At 40.2% G+C, this 17685-nt stretch overlaps 5 protein-coding genes across 8 annotated transcripts; 2 read left to right on the forward strand and 3 right to left on the reverse strand.

Annotated features, from left to right (window-relative positions):
• The first annotated feature begins 292 nt into the window (after positions 1-292).
• Positions 293-7174, forward strand: LOC137575749 (glycogen debranching enzyme). Of its 2 annotated transcripts, XM_068288412.1 has the most exons (8): positions 293-306; positions 1340-1692; positions 2091-2428; positions 2491-2848; positions 2904-4307; positions 4368-5392; positions 5454-5623; positions 5687-7174. In XM_068288412.1, the coding sequence occupies exons 2-8, from the start codon at positions 1357-1359 to the stop codon at positions 7003-7005; spliced, it is 4950 nt and encodes a 1649-aa protein (XP_068144513.1). In that variant the 5' UTR covers positions 293-306; positions 1340-1356; the 3' UTR covers positions 7006-7174. The 2 variants fall into 2 exon arrangements, with proteins under 2 accessions (XP_068144513.1, XP_068144512.1); XM_068288411.1 differs by lacking the exon at positions 293-306 and having other exon boundaries at positions 1286-1692.
• On the reverse strand, positions 7069-7673 carry LOC137575752 (uncharacterized). Its single transcript, XM_068288414.1, has 2 exons — positions 7460-7673; positions 7069-7399 (listed from the first exon to the last, which is right to left on the reverse strand). Exons 1-2 carry the CDS (start codon positions 7556-7558, stop codon positions 7166-7168), a joined length of 333 nt encoding a protein of 110 aa, XP_068144515.1. The 5' UTR covers positions 7559-7673; the 3' UTR covers positions 7069-7165.
• A 21-nt stretch (positions 7674-7694) lies between these two features.
• LOC137575753 (putative sodium-coupled neutral amino acid transporter 10) lies at positions 7695-10996 on the reverse strand. Its single transcript, XM_068288415.1, is given in 5 exon segments — positions 7695-8705; positions 8707-9473; positions 9656-9804; positions 9860-10558; positions 10675-10996. Coding segments are annotated over 4 exon segments (2331 nt in total). The 5' UTR covers positions 10486-10558; positions 10675-10996; the 3' UTR covers positions 7695-7916.
• Positions 10997-11345: 349 nt separating this feature from the next.
• RpS15 (ribosomal protein S15) lies at positions 11346-12302 on the forward strand. Its single transcript, XM_068290884.1, has 4 exons — positions 11346-11457; positions 11621-11706; positions 11777-11999; positions 12069-12302. Exons 1-4 carry the CDS (start codon positions 11455-11457, stop codon positions 12192-12194), a joined length of 438 nt encoding a protein of 145 aa, XP_068146985.1. The 5' UTR covers positions 11346-11454; the 3' UTR covers positions 12195-12302.
• A 10-nt stretch (positions 12303-12312) lies between these two features.
• LOC137575902 (serine/threonine-protein kinase meng-po) lies at positions 12313-16653 on the reverse strand. Of its 3 annotated transcripts, XM_068288674.1 has the most exons (7): positions 16629-16653; positions 15646-15816; positions 14250-14611; positions 14011-14193; positions 13461-13947; positions 13037-13394; positions 12313-12616 (listed from the first exon to the last, which is right to left on the reverse strand). In XM_068288674.1, the coding sequence occupies exons 2-7, from the start codon at positions 15700-15702 to the stop codon at positions 12396-12398; spliced, it is 1668 nt and encodes a 555-aa protein (XP_068144775.1). In that variant the 5' UTR covers positions 15703-15816; positions 16629-16653; the 3' UTR covers positions 12313-12395. The 3 variants fall into 3 exon arrangements, with proteins under 3 accessions (XP_068144775.1, XP_068144773.1, XP_068144774.1); XM_068288672.1 differs by having other exon boundaries at positions 12313-13394; XM_068288673.1 differs by lacking the exon at positions 16629-16653 and adding an exon at positions 16523-16545 and having other exon boundaries at positions 12313-13394.
• Positions 16654-17685: the final 1032 nt, after the last annotated feature.

A 17685-nucleotide genomic window follows, 5' to 3' on the forward strand; every position in this document is an offset into this window, starting at 1 on the left:
AGAGACGAATTGGAACTGGAACTTGTTTGGCCCCATTTGTTGTAAGTATTTATGCACAAACACACACACTGATAATTTTTTGAATTGTTGACAATAGATAAAATTGCTTCAACAGCTGTTCTTTGTTTACAAGCTTTGATGTTGATTGCTTGAGTGGGTGGGGGAAAATTGAGGGTTGGTGGTTTCGGCGGCAAACCAGCTGATTTCCCACACACAAATTTACACTCAGAGGTCACCTTGAGCTTAATAAATGCGAGAGAGAATCACATAAAAAATTTCATTCAGTTGCTGAACAATATTTTGCTGGTAAAAACATAAAATAAGTTCAATTAAATTGAAAATACTTAAAGTGTACTTAACAAATTTACAATTTCACTTGTGTTTAATTCAAAACTATGAAAAAGAAATTTTAACGTGGTCGAAAAATATATTTATTTATAAAGATAATAATCTCTAGAAATGTTGACAAAAAAGTTCAAAAGTGTTGTGTGCCCCATCATATATACATACATACATATAGTTTTCGAAATGTTTTGAAAAAGAACCACATAATCAAAACCAAAATACTTATTGTTCGATTTATTTGTGTGTATGTATGTACATACATACTTATGTATGAATATGTGTGCGTTAGCAGGTACAAGTGCATGTGCAATTTTGTACCCTCTCTCTCTCTCTCTTTCTGTCCGTAGATTTGTCTACATTCTCAAGCACAGTTAATAGATATCTACATGCCGGCAAAAAGTAATTTATTGACCTAGATTCACTCCCACATACATACATACATATGCATTTCTTCAGGGGCGGCCTTTGAGGTTGCCTGCCTATGCAGTGTAACCTTGAAATTCAAAATCAAAATTATTAACGACAAGTTATTATGTAATTTTGATTAAAACAAAGGACAATAAGTTATTATCTCTAGCTTTTAACGCACTTATTGCTAAGCATACAAAAACTCTATGTAGTGCTGTATGTGCATATGTCTGGGTCGTTTGTAGTGAGTCGGTCAATATTTTCCCTGACCTCATGCTAATAATATTGTTTTACTGATAAGATTTCCAATCACCTTTCTATAATTAAGCTCACGTAAACAGCAAAAGCAAACCCAAAGACGTAGCTGCAAGGAGGGGGCTCTGCAGCTTTAGAATCTTGTCCGTTTCGTTCCCTCAAATGGAGACGCCCGTGGTTTAATTTAGGTATTAGAGGGGCGCTTTCATTTCGATTGATTATAATTTGTTGCCTCAGTTACTTGGCAGCTGTAGTGGCTCATAGCCGGCGCCAATGCCAAGCTTTCCCCACACGAATCGAAATCTATATACTTATTGAAACATTTTTGCAGTAAAAAAAAATAAAATAATGCTTACTGAGGGTTACCAGTGGCTCTTGAAGACCAGCAGGGATAATTTGTTTGCCCTTTTTCAATTGTTGTTGGGCTATCAATTCGTGCGCTGGTTCATCGAATTCTACGAGCAAGTAACTTCTAGAGGAGGATATGAGCGACAAGTGAATAATAATAATAAAGAAGCAGACGATGATAATGCAAACGACAATGCCGATGATGATGATGAAGCAAACGAAGTGACGGCGATTAGTGATCGATGCAATGTGAATGCTGAAACTATGGGAAATGCAGGCATTAAGAGCAGCAGCATTAAAAAACAAACAAAATCGTTACGAAAACGCCACAGTGAGGTAGGATGATGATTGGATGATAATGAAAATGATTGGATTCTGATTGTAATATTGGCCTATGTATTTGACCCACTACCAACTGTAATACAGACTAAATATAAAGCCCGACATCGGAGCAATGTTAAGTGCAGTTTGTGCCGTGTGCTCCTCGTGTTAAAACTAGTGCTAAAAAAACAAAAAAATACAAAAAATTATATGTATGTATTCTATATATATGTATATATTTCTACAAAATTTTCACTGTGGTGTTTTGTGGTAACTGATTGATTGATCATTATTCCCAGTGTGTTCTGACTAATCTTTATGAGCGTCGTTAATTGGGGGGTGACATTGAATTATTTTATACATACATATGTATGTAGATTGTCTGACGTTACGTCTTCTCCTTCTTGCCCTAGTGTTCAATGGCCAAAGATATGGAGATTCACAGCATACCCATAAGCGAGGGTCAAAATGCTGAGCATGTGCTGTACCGTTTGAAACGTGGCTCCAAGTTGTGTGTCCACCCGGATTCCTCTCTGCTGGGTCGCAAGATAGCTCTCTATACGAATTATCCTGCCGAAGGAAAGAAATTTGTGCGTACCGAATATCGTCTATTGGATTGGCATTTGAAAAATGGCAAACAAATCACAACGGTTATGCATCCGGAGGCTCATGTGGTGGACACCGATATCTATGCTCAGGTGGAATTGCAAATATCGGGCACATTTCGGTTTTACTTCACTTATGCTGAAAGGTAAGTGGCTTGAATAGTTTTTTGGAGTATTAAACCAGTTATGTATATCTTCCCATTTCCAGGGAAGTGAATTCTACTTCTCCACCAGATGGTGCTCTTTATGTTCAAGTTGAACCCACTTTGCATGTGGGACCACCAGGAGCTCAAAAGATTATACCCTTGGATTCAGTTCGTTGCCAGACGGTAATGACGAAACTTCTGGGACCCCTTAATACCTGGGAATCCAAGTTACGTGTGGCCAAGGAATCGGGCTACAATGTCATACACTTTACTCCTATCCAAGAGTTAGGTGGCTCACGTTCAGGTTACTCGCTAAGGGACCAACTGAAGGTCAGCTCTAACTGTGCCAGCAAAAAGGGTGAAAAGATCACATTCGAAGACGTTGAAAAAGTCATCAAAAAATGTCGCCAAGAATGGGGGGTAAGTGGAGATTTGCTTCTCTTTGTGATTTTATAATGAATTACTCTTGTCCTAGGTGGCCTCTATTTGTGATATTGTCTTGAATCACACAGCCAATGAATCGGAATGGCTATTACAGCATCCGGATGCAACATATTCATGTACAACCTGTCCCTATTTGCGTCCGGCATTTTTACTCGATGCTGCTCTGGCTCAATGTGGAAGTGATATTGCAGCAGGCAACTTGGAGCATGTGGGCGTGCCTTCCATTATCGATTCAGAATGCCATTTGGAAGCCTTAAAGTACCAATTGCATAATACCTATCTATCCAAGGTCAATATCTATGAACTCTATCAATGCGATGTCATGAAATATGTCAATGATTTTATGACCCAAGTGCGGACTCGTGAGCCACCGAAGAATGTGGCGAATGAGTCCCGTTTTAGGGAGATTCAATTGATACAGGATCCGGGATATAGACGCCTGGCTAGTACGATCAATTTTGAACTGGCATTGGATATATTTAATGCTTTCCATGGCGACTGTTTCGATGAGGAGTCACGTTTCCGCAAGTGTGCCGAAACGCTGAGGCATCATTTGGATGATCTTAACAATCGAGTAAGAGGCGAGATTCAGGAATATCTCAACTATGCCATAGATAATTGTCTGGCAGGAGTACGTTATGAGAGAGTCCAGCATGACGGACCACGGGTGCGAGAAATATCCGAAAAGCATTCCGTATTCATGACTTACTTCACTCACACTGGTTGTCTGGGCAAATCATTGAATGAGATCGAAAAGGACATGTATACGAAGGCTGGTGACTTGTTTATGGCCCACAATGGCTGGGTCATGGGCTCTAGCGATCCGTTAAAAGACTTTGCCGAAGAACAACCCGGTCGGGCCAATGTCTATCTCAAGCGTGAACTGATCTCCTGGGGAGATAGTGTGAAGCTGCGCTTTGGTCGTAAACCAGAGGACAGTCCCTATTTGTGGCGTCACATGACCGAATATGTGGAGACCACTGCCCGCATTTTTGATGGTGTTCGTCTGGATAATTGTCATTCAACTCCCTTGCATGTGGCTGAATATTTATTGGACGCTGCCCGTAAAATCAATCCGGAACTATATGTTGTGGCCGAATTGTTTACCAATTCCGATGGAACGGATAATGTTTTTGTCAATCGCTTGGGCATTACCTCACTCATACGTGAAGCTCTCTCTGCCTGGGATTCTCATGAACAAGGAAGATTGGTTTATCGCTATGGTGGAGTGCCAGTTGGCGGATTCTATGCTAATCCCACGCGTGATGCAGCTCCCACTGTAGCACACGCTTTGTTCTTGGACTTGACCCATGACAATCCTTCGCCTGTGGAGAAGCGCACGGTCTATGATCTTCTACCATCGGCTGGATTGGTTGCCATGGCTTGCTGTGCAACAGGAAGTAATCGTGGCTACGACGAACTAGTACCACATCATGTGAGTAGTCACAATAAATGAGGTATCTATAATAACTATAAAATTTTAATCTTTCCGTAGATCCACGTGGTGGATGAAGAGCGTCCTTATCAAGAATGGGGCAAAGGTGTGGACGCTGCTTCTGGCATTATTGGAGCCAAGCGAGCTCTGAATCTTCTGCATGGCCAACTAGCCGAGGAAGGTTTCAGTCAGGTTTATGTTGATCAGATGGATCCAAATGTAGTGGCGGTCACTCGTCACTCACCAAGCACCCATCAGACGGTGATCCTTGTAGCCCACACAGCTTTCAGCTATCCGGATCCCAATGCAGGACCCACTCATGTGCGTCCTCTTACTTTTGAGGGTGTTTTGGATGAGGTGATTTTGGAGGCCAGTTTAACCATGCAAAGTGACAAGCCTTTCGATAGGCCAGCTCCGTTTAAGAGGGATGAGAATGTTATCAATGGATTCACCCAGTTTAAGCTGAATCTCCAGGAGCACATACCTCTGAGCAAATCCCAAGTGTTTAGCACACAACTGTCTGTGGAGGGCAACAATACAGTGCTTCACTTTGCAAATCTTCGTCCGGGTACAGTGGTTGCTATACGCGTGTCCATGCATCCTGGACCTCGGAATAGTTTTGCCAAGCTACAACAATTGACAAATGATCTGCGTCTGGGCACCAATGAGGAACTCCAAGCGATTGTCAGTAAACTGGATCTCCCTTCGTTGAGTCCAGCCATCTTCAGTTGTGATCAGGAGGAACGAGATTTAGGCTTGGGCAGTACAGCCTATGATATTCCTAACTTTGGACCCTTGGTGTATTGTGGGTTGCAGGGATTCGTCTCATTGCTGACGGAGATTTCACCACACAACGATTTGGGTCATCCTCTGTGCAATAATCTACGTGATGGCAATTGGATGATGGATTATATAGCAGATCGTCTGAACAATTTTGACGAACTGAAACCACTTTCACAGTGGTTTAAAGGCGCCTTTGAGCCCTTGAAGAATATACCACGTTACCTCATACCCTGTTATTTTGATGCCATTGTGAGTGGGGTATACAATGTGCTCGTTCAACAGGTTAACAACTTGATGCCCAGGTAAGGGAGCACGACTCTTACTTAAATTGAATCTATTAATCCGCTTTTATTATTCTTGCAGTTTCATACGCGATGGTCATCAATTTCCTCAATCGTTGGCTCTCTCCACTCTTCAGTTTTTGGCTGTTTGCAAGTCTGCCAATATGCCAGGATTTAGTCCAGCTTTAAGTCCACCGAAACCACCCAAGCAATGTGTCACTCTAGCAGCTGGTTTAACCCATTTCTCAACGGGTAAGTTACATGGATATTCAATTTTTTCGCCATATAGACTCAAGTTGGTTTTTTTTCCTTCAGGTTACATGCGTTGCTGGGGTCGGGATACTTTCATAGCCCTGCGTGGCTGCATGTTCCTCACTGGCCGTTTTAACGAGGCGAGATATATTATTTTGGGATTCGGTGAGTGCCTTAGACATGGACTTATACCAAATCTTCTGGACAGTGGCAAGCCAAGATTCAATTGTCGCGATGCCGTGTGGTGGTGGTTGCACAGCATCAAACAATATGTAGAATCTGCTCCCAAGGGTGCAGACATTCTCAAGGATAAAGTCTCTCGCATTTTCCCCTATGATGATGCGGAGCCGCATGCTCCGGGTGCCTTCGATCAGGTGCTGTACGATGTGATGCAGGAGGCTCTGCAGACTCATTTCCAAGGCTTGCAATACCGTGAGCGTAATGCCGGCCAGCAAATCGATGCCCACATGGTTGATGAGGGATTCAACAATCACATTGGTGTCCATCCCGAAACTGGATTCGTTTATGGTGGCAATGTCTTCAATTGTGGCACTTGGATGGACAAAATGGGTTCGTCTGAGAAGGCGGGTAATCGCGGTCGCCCGAGTACTCCGCGTGATGGTTCTGCCGTGGAGTTAGTTGGCCTACAATATGCTGTCTTGCGTTTTATGCAAGGACTGGCCGAGAAGCAGGTCATACCATATACGGGAGTGGAACGTAAGGGACCATCGGGCGAACAAACGAAATGGAGCTTCAAGGAGTGGGCAGATCGCATTAAGGAGAACTTTGATAAAAATTTCTTTGTCGGCGATCAAGAGACCTGTGCCGTGGCCAACAAACGAGGCATCTACAAGGACAGCCATGGAGCCACTCAAAGTTGGACGGACTTCCAATTGCGTTGTAATTTCCCCATCACCTTGACAGTGGCACCCGATCTATGTAATCCACAGAAGGCTTGGCGTGCTTTGGAGCTGGCTAAAAAACATCTTCTCGGTCCCCTGGGCATGAAAACTTTAGATCCTGACGACTGGAACTATCGTGCCAATTATGATAACTCAAATGATTCAACTGATTGCACCGTAGCTCATGGAGCCAACTATCATCAAGGACCAGAATGGCTTTGGCCAATTGGTTTCTATCTGCGAGCTCGTCTCATTTTCGCAAAGAAATGCGGACACTTGGATGAGACAATAGCCGAAACATGGTCCATTTTGAGGGCCCACCTAAGGGAATTGCAAACATCGCATTGGCGTGGCCTGCCCGAATTGACAAATGATAATGGATCTTACTGCCCGGACTCTTGTCGCACTCAAGCTTGGAGTATTGCCGCCATATTGGAGGTACTCAACGATCTACACAATTTGGGAGCAGATGTGGCATAAGAGAAGGAAACCAAAAACTAATCCTAAATAATACTCGGAAATTAGAAACACTTGTTAACCATATTTGTAGTTGCAATCCATGGATTTTTGTTAAATTTAACTGTTACACACTTTTGATCAAAATGGATTTATTGCCCTCTATTAAAGCCTCAGTTGTTCCTCACGAGAAGTAACTATCTCTGCACAAGCGCATGGAAGAGCACTGCGGTGGATCTATGGGACCCAGATGTAAGCTAGGAGCATCTCGCTTAACAAACTCAACGGGTTTGGGTTTCATAAGAATTTTAATTTTAGTTGTTTCTGTTTGGTGACTAGATTCCTTCACTTCAGGTATGAGTAGGGACGAGTCCTGTTGCTTTAAGGGTGGACAAGTCAGCATTTTGCCATTCTCAAACTGCAAAAGGAAAGAATAAAGATTTGTAATCGCTCGTTTGTTGTTCCTTAGATCACTCACTTGTCGGCATTTGATAAGAATTTGCTCCGCAGCCTGGCATGCCAACTCGTAGGCATTATGTAGAACTATTTTCTGTATGAGATCCAAAACTATTGACATTGCTAAATGGTTAAGGGTAAGGGTCCAGGTTATTGCTTATTGCTGGGATGCAACTGACAAACGAATTAAAACAAAAACTAGAAATTTTGAAAGTAAACAACTAGAATTTCATGGCAAACTCTGACACAGTTTGTAATTTTGGTAGTACGAAAAAATCTTTACTGCATTTCGGTGTCTATTCACCTAACATTCTATATATAAAAATACATTATTTAGTGGGTTGGTGTCTATGTCTGTGTGGGTGTGTGTGTTATGTACATAAAGCTCCGATCTTAAAAACTAAATAAGTTAATATAAATCTAATATATATATGTATATATTTTGGTATACGTATAATTCATATTTTTTGTCATTTAGGTCAACTTGGTGGTATACTGGTTGTATTTACAATTGGAACTATAGACGTGGTAGCATCTTCGTCATGCTCATCAAGAGATTTGAGATCTCTGCCAATATTTTCAATATGCAAACTTAAGGCGGCTGGGCCGGCATTTATTTCCTTTAATTTGGGTTCGGGAAGACAATTTTCTTGCTTCTGTTCACTGGCCTCACGTTTGATGCGTTCCGCATGATGAGGTGGCGTTAAAGTGGTCATCTCTTTTTCAATTTTTAAATGCAATAATTCTCGTCGAATGGCTTCGACATTTTCCCCATTCAGAGAAGCGTTTCCAACTACCGGCTGGCTGTGGGTTACATTAACGAGCAATGCCAGCGGCAGAGGCAATCTCTTGACCAGCTCGGGTGGTGGTGCTGACCCTGCTGCTGCTCCTATCTTTATTTTGGCACTGGCATTTTTCATCAGTTCTCCCTGTTTATATGATAAAGGCTCAAAGACCTTAGCATGAGCTTCTTTCTCCTCTCGGGCATGAGCGTTTTCTGTTAGAATTTCAATAAGTGAGGCTGATTTTGGTTTTGCTTGTGGCTCGGGTTTCATTTCAGGTTCAGGTGCAGGTTGTACTTGTTTTTGCTTAGCCAACTCATCATTGAGTTCATCCACAGTACGCTCCAGCAGCTCCTTGGTCTTTTTAAGTTCGTTTTTGGTTTTAGCCAATTCGTCAGCTCGAGCTTTACTTTCCTTTTGCTCCTCGGCAGTGATTTCCTCTTCCTTTTTAATGGCGGCCTTGTCAATATTTTCTGGTGCTTGTTTTTCTGTAGGAATCTCCGCTGGCTTTGCCTTGATTAAGGGTTCCTCTTCGATTTTTTTCAACTTTTTTATCTACAGTCTCTGAATCTTGGCCATGTGTCTCATCTTCGGGCAGTGGTGGCAAAGGTGGGCTTTCTGAAGAAGCCTTTGCCAGAGGCTTCTCCTCAAGTTCTTTAATTGTTTTAATGCTATCCTCTAATGTCTTAACTTCCAAAATTGGATCTACAGGATTAGGGTTATTTATTTGATCTACATCCTTAGCTAAATGTTTGGGTAATTCTGCATTAATCACCGTCAGAGGTGTAACAATTTGTCCAACATCAAATTCTGGACCCGAACTCTTTTCATCGATGGCATTCAAATTGGCATAGGTACCCAGAACCATTAAACAAAAGCCACTGACAAACACAAACTGAGCCAACGTCCTTTCGGATGAATCTTTCTTGATAATCTTACGGAAACTAGAAGCTGGAAACATAATGCAAATGGCTACACCTATGGTGGAGCCCACTAAGCCAATGATTAACTCTACGGAAGGAATAACCAGGGCCACACATAGCGAGAAGCCTACTATGAAAATGGTTATAAAGCGGAATCTTTGCTCGGGTATATAGCTACTCGATTCGGTATGACCCTTGCGATATAGCAGGGAGTATATACTCGCTCTGCATGGAAATATGACCAATGGAAAACTAAAAGCTATCGATAAAACAAAACCAATTTTAATTATATCACTGCCAAACGACGGCGAGAGATTGACCAAAATGTTACCTGCAAAAAAGGAAAGAAACATTTATAGATTAATGTTGTTAATTAATCATCAACGCCATATACAATAATCACAACAGTTAATTAAAATTTCAGCAATTGGCATATATAATCTTTATGACCATTAAAAATATAAAGTCATAAATAAAACTTATCACATAGAATGGGGAAAAATCAGAACTCACCCGAAAAATTATAAGTACAGAAGGCAACATAGCCAAAGAAACCAACAGCTATGTAGACCAGAGTGCAGATCCAAGTGGCATTACGGACGATGCCATTTAGCTTATCCAAACTTTGATTATTTATGCTCTCAAAGACCTCGAAAAGTTGCCTGTGGGGATGGGAAATAAGAAAAACTCTCCTCATATGAGTAAAAACTGACTTACATTTGACAAGATAAGGCCATACTGAAGATGGGCAAACATTGTAGAACTCCCGATGGTTCCCAGTAAAGGACCTTGCTCGTCCAATCATTGGCCGATATATGCGTCTCCGATTCGAGAACAATTTTCAGCATCAGGCAAAGATAAAATCCTATGGACGCTGTGCACACAGCGGACAGACTATCTACATTGCGGAGCATGCCCAGAGGTAATATGCAAATTAGAGTTATCACCAACATGACACCAATACGTAAGTGTGAAGTCTGTAGACGCGGTGAATCAGCATCAATGTTAAAGATTTTGGCCACAATTTGTGGACCCAAATCACCAACGACCACAAAATAGGTAATGCATGTTCCAATTAGATAGCCAATGATGCATAACTCCACAAGCAGTTTGCCTGACGTGCCGAATGCGTGAAGGCCCAAGAGTTCAAAACTTTTGCGACGTGTCAACAGTGAAGTTTTTATCAGATAATGGCAGCATATTCGCGTTATGCCATTGCTTAATATGAGAAGGAGTATGGATAGTATAATGCCGCATTTTTGAAAGCAAAATGGCATGGCCAAGATGCCAACACCAATAATGCTATTGGCCAAAGTCATAACATGACTAGAATGTGAGAACATTTTTGCCCTGAATCTGGAGCTGGAGGCGCGTCTTTACACTTTCACTTCTCGTACTTCCAGGGAACAGGTTTATCTGATTTATTGTAGGTGGGCAGCAGACGCATACGTGTTTCCAATTAGAATAATAATACCATTTGTTAGTCGGTGTGTTGTGTCTGTGTGTGAGTGCCTTCAGCTACTCAACTTTACCTGGTTTTTCTCCTCAGATAACGGGGTCGCGGTCGCACTTGAACAAGCAATAGTTATCAAAGCATTGAACAACAAAAAAAAGAAATAAAAGTTCCAACCACAACAACAAAAAATAACCGTCAACGGCGTCAGCGGCTTTGGGCTTTTAAAAATGTCTGGTTTTACATCTGGCTAATTGTCAATGCTGTTTCTCTTAGGCAAACATTAATAGACCATTTTAATAGTCTATTTGTCCGTTCTTTTTGCGCATTTTTGAAGCTTTACGTGTGTTTAGTTTTTAAACATATTAGACCTGCCGCTGCCAGCTGGTAAATGTTAGAGATGGTACACTTGCCGATAGTAATAATGGTTTTCCTACGAGACTAACCATTATTGCTGCGTCAGCACTATCGAACATTGCGATATGAATTTAAGCTAGTCGGAACAAAAGTAAACTTAAAGCTTAAGAGAGTTTGGCCGGGTTTTATAAAAAACAAGCAATAAAATAACGTTTAAAAAGCACTTTAAAAAAATTTACCAACACTCACCATAAAATATAGTTTTTTCGAGGACAAGAGTTTTGTAGCCCTGGAAATTTGAGTAGCTTAAATTTTTGGCGGTATTTCCATTTTAGCTCGATAAAAATATCCGATTACGTGGAATATCGAGTATCGATATCGATATATGACATGTTTTGCTCATCCCTAGTTCTTTTTTGCGTGGTCCGCCGTCCGACACGTTGTTCGACGTATAGCTGCTGCTGTAAATTTTTGCGATTTAATCGACAAATAAACTATCAAAATGGTAAGTGACAATGCTAAAAGTTAACAAATACCATTGGAACACTGTGGCTATGCCCTTAAAAACAGGATCTGGCTAAAACTTTACGAAATACTTTTTTCATTCTAACCTCAAAGTATCAAAGTATTCGCATGGTTGTTCTAATATTTTATTTCCCTTTTTGCAGGCTGATGAAACTCTGAAGAAGAAGCGTACCTTCAAGAAGTTCACCTACCGCGGTGTCGACTTGGATCAGCTTTTGGATATGCCCAAGTGAGTGTGCCTCCCGAATTTTTCGCCTATCAGCAGTTTATGTGATGATTGGAATTCTCTTTTATTTTAGCAACCAATTGGTTGAGCTGATGCACAGCCGTGCCCGCAGGCGTTTCTCCCGCGGTCTGAAGCGCAAGCCAATGGCTCTGATCAAGAAGCTGCGCAAGGCCAAGAAGGAGGCTCTGCCCAATGAGAAACCAGAGATTGTCAAGACTCATCTGCGTAACATGATCATTGTTCCAGAGATGACTGGCTCCATCATTGGTGTGTACAACGGCAAGGATTTCGGACAGGTGACTATTAACAAAAGCCAAATAATTATAGGTTTGAGTTATTAAATTGGTGTTTCATTCCTATTCCAGGTGGAAGTTAAACCCGAGATGATTGGTCATTATTTGGGAGAATTCTCCTTGACCTACAAGCCAGTTAAGCACGGTCGTCCCGGTATTGGTGCCACCCACAGCTCTCGTTTTATTCCACTTAAGTAGACGAATCCACAGCAAGAGCCGCCAGATCAGATTTTGTGTTATCTGTTTTGGCCTGGTTTTTTCTATTTCTGAATAAATGAAGTTTCACATTTTTTAAGAGGAAGAAAACTGCGCCGTGTTTACGAAATGTTTATAAACTATTTATTTTGGAACTTGTATTGCATGTAATAGTAGTAGTATATAAGTGGGCTCAATTGAGAGCTATCTATATTTGCGCCCTGAATTGTTAGGATTGGTGACCCCAACCCGATCATAAGGTGAATCCTTCATATTGAATGCCACCGATCTTTGTTGTTGCGGTTGCGGCTGCTGGTAGGGCATATAGTGGTTGCCATTGCCGGTGCTGGTGCTTGGAGGCGGAACATTTCTTGCCTTTGAAGCCATCTCACTAACATCGGTGGATCCATAGGCACTGTCTTTAACTTGAGAATCATAATGATAATTATTGTAGTTGGTGGGCGGCTGTTGAATTGGCATTTGGGCAAGCGATTGAAAGGCATTAGTTAGGCCCATAAAGGTCACTTGTTTGGTATTATTAGTTTTTGAGCCAAAGAAGGTACTAGCATTAGGGGCAAAGCCCAGGGATTGTTGCTGCTGTTGCACATTGTTATTTTCTTGATTTATAGCTGGCATGCTGGCAAATAGGGCAGCCTGCACTGTGTCCGATTTGGAGCGCTGCAGAATGCCCTTGGTGGTCGTGGGGCGTGCTGGACCGGTGCCCACGCCAATGGAGTTTTTGGAAGGTGAAGGATGGAGGAGGAGATTGTGGCCAGGATTCACATCGAGAGCGGTTAGTAGGAGATTGCTGCTGCTGTTGATGTTGTTGTTTTGGTAGCCCTCACCTAGACGATTAATTTCCAATTCCATTGAGTTATACATGGTTAAATTGCTGGCCATTAAATCTTGTCTAGAACCCAAAGTCAATAAACTATCCGCATTGGTTAGAGTTGATGCTGTGGTGTAATTTGAAGGAGCTATAGACTGATTACCACTGGCCAACTGGGTACCCATCTCACTAGGTCCCTGCTGTAGGACACCTGTTCGTGGATCAAAATGTTTCTGATTGGCATCCTTGAGAGTGCTCTTGATTTCCTTTGGCTTGCTGGCTGATGGCTGACGAATGGAGGATATGTGTCCGGGCACAGGTTCACGCGAAACCGACGATGAGGGCGAAGCTGAATTGGTTTCTTCATTCTCCTCCTTCAATTAAAAACAAAAGGAAGTGCTAAGAAATTGTGAGAAGTTCAAAATGTCCGCAAAATTTACCTCATCTTCCTCTGTTATGATGGAAGATTCTATCCAGTCTTTAACACGATTCTTCTTCTGCTGACGATCCACATTCGTCTCAATGCCGCAATCCGCAAGTGTATACAACAGACGATTCTTCTCATCTGGACTGCTGTGGAAGGAGTACATCGATGGACAAAGCTCATCCGTCTCGTATTCAGCCATCTCCTTTTCAGCCGTCTTGGCCAACCAGCGATCGTCCAGGAATTTCGTAACATCCCCCAAACTCTTGGGTCTATTTGAGATGCGAGCAAAGAAACGCTTAAACATTCGCTGTGCATTCGAGGTGAGCAATTTAAACAATTTGGGAGTCCTCCTCAATGGCATCATCATGATGCTACTCTGCCAGGCCAAATAACGCACATAACGTGGATCATCCGAGGCGGCTTTCTGCCAGGGCAAACATCCAGTCAGACACACAAATATCACAATACCAAATTGCCAAACATCGTGACTGGGATCAGCTCTAAAAAGAGTGGAGAAGAACGATTTAAATGTACCTCAATAGGGATTCCATATGGACACTTACTTATATGTTCCCTCTGGCTTAACTTCTAATACTTCTGGCGGACTGTAGGGTAACCATTCGTTTCGTCTCTCCACCAGTGAGCCAGTTTGATAGGATTCACCAAAGTCGCATAGCTTAACACGTTGAAAATCGGATCGATATATTAGAACATTATCCAGTTTAATATCACGATGTACTATGTCTCTGCAAGAACCCCATGATTAATCAGCTGTCATTTGATTCTATCCTCTGAAACTCACTTTGAATGCATATAATCTATGGCTGAGGCCAATTGTTTGGCCACTCTCTTGCTATACACTTCGCCCACTCCGGTTTCCGTGACATTGGAGGTTAGATCGCCAAGTGGAGCATATTCCTGGGTGAAGACATAGAATCCAGCTGTCTCAAATGCCACATCATAGGTGGTCACAATATGCCGATGCACTCCCAAATGTAAACCATAATGAAATTCTCTATAGAAATCACGCAAAGTCACATAGGGTTTGGGTACCGCCTTGAGGACCATTTCTGTCTGAGACCCTCGATGTTCGACAAGTAGAATTTTTCCAAACCATCCTTCGCCCACAATTTGTATGATATCAAATTCATCAACCAGTTGAATCTGGAAATACATAAATTCGTTTTAAATTTGAGTTTAATGGAGTCCAGATTGGGCGGCATAGTGTTTGTGTTTGTTGTTGTTGCTGTGTCGATGTGTGTAGACACATGTGTTTCTCTCTATTTTGATCACCAAATCGGCTCATTAACATGGGTTCATTTCTTCACCATCCCTGCACCACCCTCCCGGACCGTCGCCGGCATCACATAGACCACTATAATGTTGCTAGACTATTGGCCCCGGGTAAGAAAAAATGTTTTCTTATTATTGGCAAAATGCCAAATCAAGAAAATCAATTCTAATGTGGGACAAAAACGAAGTTCAAATGCCCTTCAAATTATCGAAAAATAAACTAAAATAACAATTAAATAATCTAATTTAAAGTGTCGATTAAGAGGTAAAATAAGTGATGTGTTAATTGGGGTATATAAAGCAGTAATTTAAATATTTAAGGAGGTTTCCCTTAATCATTTTAATCGAATTTAAATGCACTATTATAAAAATTTATTGAAGGGAGTCATCCGACATTATATACAATTTTTAGTATATAAAACAAGTTATGGATCTAAGGCTATGAAAGGATAAATAGATAGGTAACTGCGCCCAAATGTATGCAATGAATTCACTTAGAATTCGATTCGATCTGTTGTTTTAACCATAAAACCAAATAAATATTTTCAATGGGTATTTATGTATATAGCAATTGTTTTTTGGATAATATTTAAAAATCATTGTTATTATTAATAGTTTAAGGTATCATATTATGTTTAGTTAAAAGCTTTGTTAGTTAAAAGCTTTGTTATTTGTGGAATGCACTGCGATTAATTCTCTAATTAATCATTCGAGAGTTATAAATTTGTTGAACATAATGAAGACTTTTGCAGCTTATTGCATATTTCAAGGGGCAAAGTTTTCCCCACTTATCAAAATGTTGGATAAATTCAAACTAATAACTTGTTTTATTTGATTTTCGATTGTAGTTAATGGAGAGATTAATATTCTGTATACAAATTACTTAAACTATTTCGAAAACTCACCTTTTCCAATTCAAATTCACGTATTTTGTGTATATGTCCGCGAGGTTTCTTTGACATGTTGAAGCTTTGCACCTTTTCGATGTCTCAATTCAATGTTTATGTTCTACTTGGGATGGTTTTTGTAAAAACTTCGATTCTCAATTGTATATCATTTCATTCTCTCTGATCTTACTGTGAATTATATATGTATATGAATGAAATCGTTTCTATGAAGTGTATAATATTTATTTGGTTTCTTTTTTGGGGAGGGGTGGGGGGTAATGCAGGCAGACCATGCGTTGTAAATATTTATAGCGGGCAGCGAAACAAAACTGAAAAGGGAAATACACATAGTGGCTATAGTAGGCTATAGCTATATCTGGCACCCGCCGATTTACTCATATCTTTCCACATATGTATGTATGTACATACATACATATGTATGTATGTATACACAGACATCGTGTGTGAGAGTGTGTGTGTATATGCAGTTAAGAAAATCGCGAGTAAAGAAAAAGAGCGATGAATTAATCTGTTTGGATTTGGTTTATAAGTGAAAACAAAAAAGAAAAGAAAAGATCCTCAACCCGAATGCGATGAGGAAAATGCTTGAATATTTCCTGGTAAGTAAGGAAATTTATTAAGTGCAAATTGCTGAAGTTCTTTCATTTAATTCAAAATAAATAACTTAAAAGTGACTCGCTAGTTCTTTTTAATATTTCGTTGAATTTGGTGTTGTTTCATTTCTTTTGGTCACTTTTATGCATAATATCAAAATAATAATGTTCAAACATTGGCTCTTATATAAAACATTTCAAGAATATTTCTATATAGTTTTTCACATTTCCCGATCATTGCTTAGTGTTGACGAATTGGGTCACATTTTTACACAATTTACAAAGATTTATGTTTTTAAATGCATCTTTTGCTTTTTGCCTGTAGATAAAAGCAAGAAGGCTTCTGAATATAGGCGAGCCGATCGCTCAGTTTATACGATATTTTACCTCCGACTTCTGCGAAAAACCGTTGCCAACTGATGGAGCTTTCATTTTGTTTTTGCTTTCGTTGGGCCAAGGAAAGAAAATTGTTTTAAAAAAAGATATTTTCAAAAATCCGGAGAGACAGATAGAGAGAGAGAGAGAGCTTTGAGAGAGATTTTGAAAGACAGAGGGATGGAGAGAATGTATGGGATTCTCAAATATAAAAGTTGTTTAGATGAATTGTTTCGAAAGTTAATATGTTGTTTCAATTTTACAATGCATATTCGGATGAATACAGTGCCGGATTAGGATAATTCTGGGGGTTATAATGAAAATATGAAGATTACTTTACAATGTAAAGGGAGAAGATGAATAAAAATCAACCAAAAACGATTCGCAAAGATAATGATTTTTTTCGCAATATACAAACATACATTTTTCGTTTAATCTGACCTTTTTCTTAGACTGTATTTTCGCTTATTTCCAACCGTTTTTGAAAATTTATATATATGTACATACATATATCAGTCAAATTTTAGGCCAGAGGCCATAAAACAATTGGATCTTCCCAAAAAATCTGATATTTTATATGAAAAACCATCATATTAGTAAATTTCATAGGGAAATTTTTGATCTATTTTTTTTATATAACTATATGATATAGTGGTCGAATCCTGGCGATTTTCATACTTTATCTTACCCCTGTTATAAGTAGCTCATATATAAAGTTTCATCCCAATAGCCCTTAAGATGGCTGAGTAAAACGCATTCGAACCGACGGGCGGACAGCTTCTCATACTGATCAAGAATATATCTACATATATACTTCATGGTGTCGCAAACGTCTCCAACTGTGCGCTAGAAACATCTGACCAATTTTATAATACCCTCTGCAAGGGTACAAAAAATAGAGATAATTTTCGCAAATTGACCCAAAATTTCGTTTTTTAAAGCAGATTGAAGGCATTGAAAACAAGATTTGAATTTTTCAAATACTCCATAAATTTAGAGCTTCATGAAATTTGGCTTTATTGGAACATTTTGTCATTTTTTGACTCGCTTCTTTAAATGTTAACTTCAA

Source organism: Drosophila tropicalis, unplaced genomic scaffold (genome assembly GCF_018151085.1).
Source record: "Drosophila tropicalis isolate 14030-0801.00 unplaced genomic scaffold, ASM1815108v1 contig_593, whole genome shotgun sequence".
Taxonomy (NCBI): domain Eukaryota; kingdom Metazoa; phylum Arthropoda; class Insecta; order Diptera; family Drosophilidae; genus Drosophila; species Drosophila tropicalis.